This window comes from Vidua macroura, chromosome 7, assembly GCF_024509145.1.
Source record: "Vidua macroura isolate BioBank_ID:100142 chromosome 7, ASM2450914v1, whole genome shotgun sequence".
In the NCBI taxonomy this organism is placed as follows: domain Eukaryota; kingdom Metazoa; phylum Chordata; class Aves; order Passeriformes; family Viduidae; genus Vidua; species Vidua macroura.
The window spans coordinates 10,677,644-10,686,585 of NC_071577.1; the positions used below are offsets into that span (position 1 = coordinate 10,677,644).

Below are 8,942 nucleotides of genomic sequence, written 5' to 3' on the forward strand. Positions count from 1 at the left end.
ATCAAGAGTTACTACATTTGTGACTGAAAAGTTCACAGATTACTATATTTATAGATTAGAGTGGACACTAGGTGCCAAGTTCTTCTGAAAGCAACCCAAAAAAGAATACTCCCAGTCCAGTGTAGGTTTATGAAGCTCTGTCTCTCTTGTGAAGCTGTAACAACCTATTGTTGTCTGGGGTTTTTGGTTGTTTAAAAGCTTTGTTTGATGAAAAGACTGCATCTCAAAATAATATTTATTTCTGATTGGTACAGTTTCATATTTTGGTCTTAAATAAGGACTGCCATTGTGGTGTTTTTAGCTACGGAATAAAAGTGTTTGTGTGTGAACTCCTAAAGTTTGCTGAGGAAGAGTCTCCCACTTAGTCCACCATTGCCGTGTGCCACTTCTGTTCTGTGAAGTGGCCCCTCTTTTCAGTAATGTTGATTAGGTGGGTTTATTCACTTTGAATAAAGAAGAAAATTTGGAACCTTTTAACAATGGTGAAGTAAATTTCCTGTAGGCAAAAATGGAACCATTTTATCCGGCTGCACCATACTGTGTGTGTTCTAGAGTCATGGTAGTGGGTACAGTTTGTATCTGTCCAGATTTGAGGATTTATTAAAAGGCTAGTTTTGCTCTGTCCTTGAAAATAAAATCTGCCATTTCCCTTTGTTGTATTACCAGATTTAATTTCCTCAAGAGTATGTGGTTTTTAGTCTCTAAAAGAGTGTGGCTATCCCCAGTAAGTTTCTAGTTTAAGGGATGCTACAAAGGAAAAAACTACTAAAGCTAAGTTTAAGCATGCATTGCACTAGTCTGGACAGCCTTGCTTGCCTTAGGTCTGGAAAACAGCCTGCTTTCAGGGAGTCTTGGTTTTTGGGATGTGGTTTTTGTTTCTTCTCTTGCAGATTAAAAAAATTCATGTGCGTATTGCTATTGAGTTTATCTGGACTAAATGATTTTAAGCTGTTAGCAGTTCCATCTCTGATGGTGAAGCAGGAGTCTTCTCCCTGCTAGAGTTTAGACACAAGCACAACTAGGCATTGAGGAGAAAATGTGGCCTTATTTTGACTACCCAGCTTTTTGGGAAGAGAGCTGATGTAAGAAATCTGTTGATGCAGGGCTGTGTTTGGGAAGAGACACACCGTATTATTCACATGCATAATATCGCATCAGTGGGTGCAGGGAAATGCAGCACTGGTGACAAGACAATGGCTGTAAGAGCTGCAGGCATTTTTGGGGTGCAGCTCTTAATGCTGCACCCCAAAAATGCAGAGCTGAGCAAGCTCTGAGTGCCTGGGCTGTGCAGCAGGAAAGCAGGACCCAAGGGCAGCTCGGCTCAGCAGAGGCCACTTCCTCCCCTGAGCTCTGCCGTCAGCTTGATTTGTGGTTTCCGGCTGCAGAGCAAATTCTTTGAAGTTTTTGGCCCCTGCTGGAGGACTTTTTAAGGATGCTAAAAGGGAAAATCGGCTGTATTACAAAGGACTTTTTAGGTCAGCAAGCACTGCATGTGAGCCAAGAGGCAGCAGTGCCTTGCTTATTGCTTTTAATCTTGCCATCCAGATCTGTGAGAGGTTTGAGGCTCCACAGGAGCACGTTGGTTTTTTAAAAGCAATTCTCCACGTTCAGTGAAATTTCCCTTTCAGTAAAATGTGAAGAGTCAAATCCAGATTAATTTACTCTGAACAGTAGAAAATGTCTAAATTTGGACATTGCTGGGCAGGAAGTGAGTTTTCCCAGTTGCTGAGCAGGGGGCTATAAAGGCTAACTAAGGATTAGACATATGAGAGCTGCTGAAGTACCAGATGGACTAAATTAAGCATAAATCAGAAGAAGAGAACTCCCAATGTTGCTACAGAAGTGTTGAGCTTCCATGAAAACAGAGAAGTCCCTTTGGCCAACAGTGAAGTAGTTGGAAATAGTTTTTGCTGCATTTCTGGTAGATGAGAAATTCTGTTTCAAGCTGCTTTTTTTCTAAAGGAATAGCAAACTAACTAGTAAAATGTCCACAGTTATAGGCAAAAAGCCATAAAGTATGGCTTTTTTTATTTATTCCCCAACTCTTTATTATTAATACAGAGCTGAAAATGACATCTTTTGGAGTGATGCTTAGAACCAACAGGAAAAGACTTCTGCCCCTCATGTGTCTTTTTTTTTTTTCTCTCCACACTTTACTAAAGTTTTTTACCATTCCCTCTCTTAGGTTCCTGGTCCAGTTCAAACAAGACAAAGTGTGTGTGAAGTTCATACAAGGCAGCCAGAAAAATGGCAACATCCCAACTTGCAAGCGAAAAAACAATCGGCTTCTCGAAGTGGCTATCCCTTAACTGCAGCTGGTGACTCTCCCTTTCATGGACTTGTTTCTTTGTAATAGTGCAATTTTAGTGGTTTGGTTTTGCTATTTTTATCCTTTTCTGAAGCTGTTGATGGCTAATAGCTTTAGAAACCTTTGGCAAAACATTTGATCGATCGACTTTGAAATCTTTTTGTTCATGCCAGAGTTTTAACCCTCAAAATGTAGATTTTTATCCAGTGAGGCATTTTTACCAGCTGGCACATATCTGTCATACAACCAATCATTCTCTTTGTTTAGCAGCCGTATTTTAGTGCAGCATATCATAAACCCACATATTAATGGTAACTTACTCGTATTCCTTAGTCTAGAGATCTGCTTAACAGGAATTATACATGGCCTTGATGCTGGGTGGCCATTTGTGCCCGGTGTCCTTTTATCCCAAGCTCTCCAGGTGTCTGTCAGGCTCCTCACGTCCTGCCCCTGTGCAGACCAGCAGAGCAGAGGCTGATAAAACAACTCCTGTAGCTCACACTAGGACCTGTGTAACTCTGGTCAGTACAGCACACAGACATGTAATTCTGCAAAATAGAAGGAATAGATGATTGCACAAGCAGCTACATGCATAATTTTATAGTAAAACGTGGAAATTTTGAAACAGCATTTTTAATTAGGTCAGATGTTTTTAATGAATTTATAGAGTTCAGCGGAATTAAAGAAGCTTTTTCTTTTTTTCACAAAAGCTATAAAATTCAAGGCATATTTTCTGTTCTGCTATTCTTCTTTTAAATTATAATTTAAGATTAGAGCCTGAAAAATGCAATAGTATTCATAACACAAGTAAATGCTAGTTATTTAAACAGTTAGTTATCAAGTGAAAGGTTTGAGCCTTTCTTTTAAATATTGGCATGTACAATGTGCAATAAAACATACGTGACATTTTGTGAGATTATTTATAATACACTTTTGTGTGGAAGAGAGAGGATTGGTGCAGACTGCATAGACAATGTAGGGATTAAAATGGATCTGTGTTGTTAATTTGCAGTTTTTAGAGTGTACACTACAGTTGTCAATTTGGGAAGAATACTTAGAATTAAAAAAAAGAAAAAAAATCCTTAATTTGAGGGTCTGTATATAAATTGGTATTATGATAATAAAACTGTTCTAATTCTGTGCTGTTTGGTACTCCTATGTTATAACCATATTTTTGTACTCCAAACTATTTTATATAACCCGTGTGCCTGATGTAAATGCGTGCACAGAAAATACAATCAAGGGCCGCATTATAAACCTTCAGTGTAACTGATTGCACTTAATCTTTTATAAGCCAGAAGCATTAGCTGAAATCCTTGAGAGGAGAGATGCTTTTCCAGAGGGAAGGAACTGCTCACGTGAAGGGTTTGTGGGATGTGACTGTGATTTGTCGACGTGAGGACAGCGGAGAAAGCGCCTTGTAATTTTTGCAGTCTGATATAGGACAGATTAAGACCCTGGCTATCTGATGTGCAGTGCTGGAAGTCCAAGCATAAATAAAAGAAAGAGAAAGAAAATTCAGAGTCTCCTTCCTCTCCCGGTGGTGGTGTGATGTAGCACTCAAGGTGGTGATGTGATGAAGGCTCCTCTGGGTAGTTCAAGGTTAAATCACTGTTTACTGCTATAGGTGTTCAAGTGCTAATTGTTATTAGTCTGAAAAATAAAACTCGTTTGGGTTACACCACCCTCTGCTTTGGGATTAAATGGTTTTCCTATGATTTGGATACAAAGCAGTTGTTTTAACAGGCTGCTTCAATGTTGCTGTTAAAAGTCCATATGTGTGACCTTGAAAGGTGGGAGTAATCAAAAGATGTATTTCCCAAACTTGACAAAAAGCTGCCTCTTCCTCATAATTGTAGTTCAAACCCTTCTTCTAATAAATGAGTCAGGTTAATAGTTTAATAAAATTTAAATAATTTTACATGTATTGCAGTTATAGATGCTTGCGAAGGAGATTTTAGAATCGATTTGTGATGCAAAATTATGGTACTTGAATTATTCCATTGCCTTAAGACTGCACATCATAATGACAATGTGGCATTTAAAGCTCCTAATTCTTGTATTAGAATTTCTGCTTGGGGAAAATTGGAGATTTGGTAAAACTGTTCACTGTCTTGGAAATCTTACAGTAAGAACCACACGGAGAAAATTTTGAAAACTAATAAAAAGTAAGGAAAACAAACATTTGAAATCTGATGTAATTCTGTAGTTGCTTGCAAGTAAGAAATGGGAGAGTTTGGATTAAGAATTTGGATATTTGGCCCATGAAACTAGGGCATTACAGGATAATATTAGGATATTTGTCCCATCCCAGCCAGCTTCAGTACACATCCCTTCTATTTTTTTGACCTTTGCAGCAAGTCATAATAGCCATACCTGCAAAAGACTGGAAGAGGGACAAACTCCTCACCTTGGTTTCTCTTGTTTCCTTTCTTTTTCTGAACTCCTACAATTTCTACCTTGCACATTAGCTGGTACTTTGTGACAATTGTCTTTTGACTCTTGAATACTTCTCAATGTACAGAGCAAGTTTTGCTGAACATGAATTATTAGCTATTGCTAGGAGAGCCATGGTATCTTGAGGTTTAGATTTAAGTATCTGGGAGGTTGAAAATAAAAATGCAAGGTCACCTAACTACCTTGCTTTTTTTTTCCCCCTTCTGTTTTCTTTTTCACTGTCTTTCAAATGGAGTTGTAAAGAGAAGAGTATTCCTCCTAGGTTGCTAATATTACTTTTGCATTCTTTTACTTTGTAAATGCTATTCTTTCCTCTCAGAGCTGGACAAGGCTCATTAAGGAAAAAAAATGATGCATGTTGCTTTCTAGAATCAAATAAAATTCTGTTCCTAGACCTATATTTTCTCTTTATCTGTATCCTTCTTACTGCAAAAAGAGCAGGTGAGTGGTTTTTAGATTAATTATACACAGCACTGGTGTGTGACTTGAAGAAAGAATTTTTTATTTTGTATGTGATTCCTTAAGAGGCATCCTCAGTGATTCACAGTAACAATTTTCAGTCTTTTCCTCATCATAATTTTTGCTGAAAATTCTACAAATTCAACTTTTCTAGCGTTAGGTTTTAGACCAATTGCCTGAGAACAGTATTATAGCCAGTTAAACCTCGTTTTTAAAAATGGCTTTGTGCCCCAAACTTACCATATTCCATGTTATGTCTTGTGATCTGTTTCTCTCCTTTTGTGCTGTTCAATTCTATCCTGATATTTTTTTAAACTATTTTTGTTCACTATACAAATTATGGAAGAAAAGAAACTAAAATGTAAAATAGGAAAAGCGTATTAATTTTTAATTTTTTTTTTCTTTGCCAAAAGGAAAGCCTTTTTCTATATATTTCTGCGGGGAAAAATAAAGACTGAATTCAAAATTTTTATGTGAAATGAGAACATTTTCCCCCAGTCTGTGAAAATGTCACTGTTAATTCTTAAGCTTTTGAAGAACACAACATATTTTCCATATTCTGTAGGAAATTGTCATAGTTATTTTTAAAGGATTGCTCTGTAGAGTGATGGTGATGGGAGATGCACACACCTGTGCTGCTTTGGGCATTAGACCTTCCCAACAAATGTTTCAAAGACAGAGCTGGACAGGACTCTGGGGATGCTGAGAACTTACACCAATATAGAGCAGTGTGAATTTGAGGGAATCTCTAGTGTGACCAACAAATGAGTTCTGACTCTCCTCCTGTCTAAGTTCCTTCCTTACTGTAGTGGTTTTTTTTTTGCTTACACGAACACATTGTAAGTGGGAGGGACAATTGTTTGCCAATTATTGTAAAACCGCTCAAAGTGATCAAAATTTTCTGAATACTGCTTTTAGTGCTTGGGATGTCACTGTCCCATGACCTCCCACTTGAAATGTTGCTAAAGGTGGTTGTCATGTAGTGTGATCTTGCAGCCATTCCAGCCCAGGAATTGGGGATTTGCCCTTTAGACTGTCAGTCTGCAGTTGTGTGATCTGCTCAGGAGTTTCAGGAGACTTAACTGAGGCAGTGGCATCCTCCTCAAGGACAACGCCATTCACGTGTCAGTCCCACTGACTCACTGTAAAGTGAGACTTTCCATGTTCTGACTCACTGGAGTGTTTCCTCCTGGACTTGAAGGTAAAGGGAGGTTTAGTGGATGGAAAAAAAGTTAATTGGCAGAGCAGAACCTGCTTCTGCTGAAATATTGAGCAGTAGGTGTGAGCAGTGGCTGCTTTAAGCACAGACTGTACAGACACTGCCCAGAACTGCCACGTTCTGTCTCGCAGGGTGACTCTGCCCACAGCAGTCCCTCAGCAGCACCAGATCTCTCCCTTTCCCTAGGCTTCTGAAGCAGAGTGGAGAGAGGATTGTGGTGAATTTACAGTTGCTGTCAGTAATTGTTGTGGAAATGTGGTTTTTTTTTTGTAGGTAGGGGCAATTTACTTTGGGCAGTCTCAAAAAATTAGCTGGAATGCAAAGAGGAAAAAAGTACTCCTATGAATTTGTTGGGTTTAAGTAAATGCATTGCTATTTTATGTCTGGCTGTGTTTATCTACCATAAACTAGTTCTATTTAAAGAATTGGGATTCTGATATCAACTTAATCTCCTTATCAGTTAGAAGCAGTTCTGCTCCTGTTCTCTTCCCATCCATGGATGAATTGGGTACTCAGACTTCAACTCAAAATGAGAGTGAGGGCAGTTTGAGACCATGGAATTAACTTTTCTTATAAGCAATTGATGAAACTGAGTTCTAAAGCTGTTAAGAAACAGATTGGCTCTCTTCTTCATTCTAAACCTTTAGACCATTGACATCTGGCTGTGAAGTGATTAGGCGAAATGATGAAGTATGAGACACAAAAGGCTTTATATGTGCATGAAAAGAAAACTCAAAGATTCTGGATCTCTTTTCCTAATAATTCAGCTGGTTTCCAAGGCTGCTCCCTGCACTCAGTCCAAGGTAATGATCTCTTTGCTGTGTCACATTTTACTGTTTATGGTATCCAATTATTAAGAAAACAAAAACCAAAAAAATTAAAATACAAAACAAAAAAAACCACAAAAAAAATCAAAAACAAAACTAAAAACAAAACTAAAAAAAACCACAAACAACTGAATATTCTTGTGGCCGCAGAATGTTCTTCCCTAGAAATATGGCAAAGTGTTGGGGATTTGCAGGGAATCTTTCTGGAGGAGCCTGGGACTTCACTGCCCACTTTCACCTTTACCCTTTGAAACATTGAATACCTTTAAGCTGTTCTCTGAAAGTGGGACATGCTGGGTTTTGCCACAACGAATGGGGATTTTTACTGGCCTGGCAGTGTCCCTTCTGCGCATTATGAATTCTTTCCCCACCAGTATCTTGATACTGGGTGGTCTCAGAGATGCAGGATGATGTTTCCTGCTCTGGCTCCCATCACGTTCTGATTTCCTCCCACCCTGTTCCCTCCCGCCTTTGACGTTCCCTGCAGTGATAAAGGGAGGCAAATATCACCAGGATACAGCAACAATGTATTCTTTTAGGTTGTCCCATTATCTACCACTGCATCTTGGCACCTTGGTTGGAGCTGAACATCCAGGAAATGTTTAATTTCCCTTCCAAGAGCTGTTTTTAACAAGAGATGCTTTGTTCCCTCTCAAGTTACCTTGTTAGCTGTATGGTATCACCAGTATTTCCCAAAACTCTGACAAAAAGCAAACCTGAAGCCTGAAACATGAAAAGCTGCTGTTGCTATGTGCTCTGTCTCTTCCTGTTAGAGGAGAGATCTCCTCGAAGTGATGTTGTGATGAGTCTCTGCTGGTTTAATTCACCGCACGAAGCCTTCGAGGCTGCTGTGCGTGCTTCTTGTAGCCAGAAAAAAATGAATCCATCAGAATATCAAATAGGCAGTTTCAAACTGTGATGCCAAAAGGAGGGAACTCATTTTTAACTGATGCAAAGGAGCGTTAAATAGCTGTGAATGCACTCAGGTATCTCTTTACTTGCTAGTATGCTGTATAGCTATGGGAAGGGATCTTGGCTTATGTTTAAACATGGAGACTCAAATTGGAGATGTTCAAAGCAATTCTGTCTTATTGATTTCCCCATAAGCTATTGATCATTATTAAAAATTGAAGTCCAAAAGTTGTGGCTGAGCTTGCAGTGGAAGATCCTAAATTTTCATTACATCACAAACTTCTTAATATCATATGGGGATTGTGGCCTTGTGATGGCAGGTTCCTGAGTTTTCATGAACTGTTCTGGGGATGATTAAAAAAAAAGCAAAACAGCTATTTCTGATAAAGAAAAAGGGCATTTGTTCTAAACAAACAATAAACCTACAGCAACATAAGTGTATGCAGTCAGCCCATTACTGGCACAGAGATGTTCTCCTTGACCCTTTATTTGAACACTGTTTAGAAATGTTGTGTTGATGCTGCTGTCCTGCACGTGATTGGCTCCAGGGATGTGGGGTTTGATCCTACCTGTGTGGTTTTCTTCCTGCTGGTGAGGAGGCAGGATTTCTCAGGGTAAAACAAACAAAGCAATGAGAGAACAAACTGGAAAAGTAAAATGGGGACTGTAAGCCAATCCACACTTCAAGTTTCAGTCCCACAGAATCATGGAACAGTCAGAGTTGGAAGGACAATAAAGATCTCTAGTCCAATCCCGGCTT

The 8,942-nt window shown here is 39.0% G+C and overlaps 1 protein-coding gene across 3 annotated transcripts in view; it reads left to right on the forward strand.

Moving 5' to 3' along the window:
- MYO1B (myosin IB) overlaps positions 1-3,992 on the forward strand; it is a 107,365-nt gene extending 103,373 nt beyond the window's left edge. For all 3 annotated transcript variants that reach the window (XM_053982159.1, XM_053982160.1, XM_053982161.1), the window contains one exon: positions 2,186-3,992. In XM_053982159.1, coding sequence (XP_053838134.1) covers positions 2,186-2,309 — 124 coding nt within the window. In that variant the 3' untranslated portion in view covers positions 2,310-3,992. The remainder of the gene's footprint in view (positions 1-2,185) is intronic.
- The last annotated feature ends 4,950 nt before the right edge of the window (positions 3,993-8,942 follow it).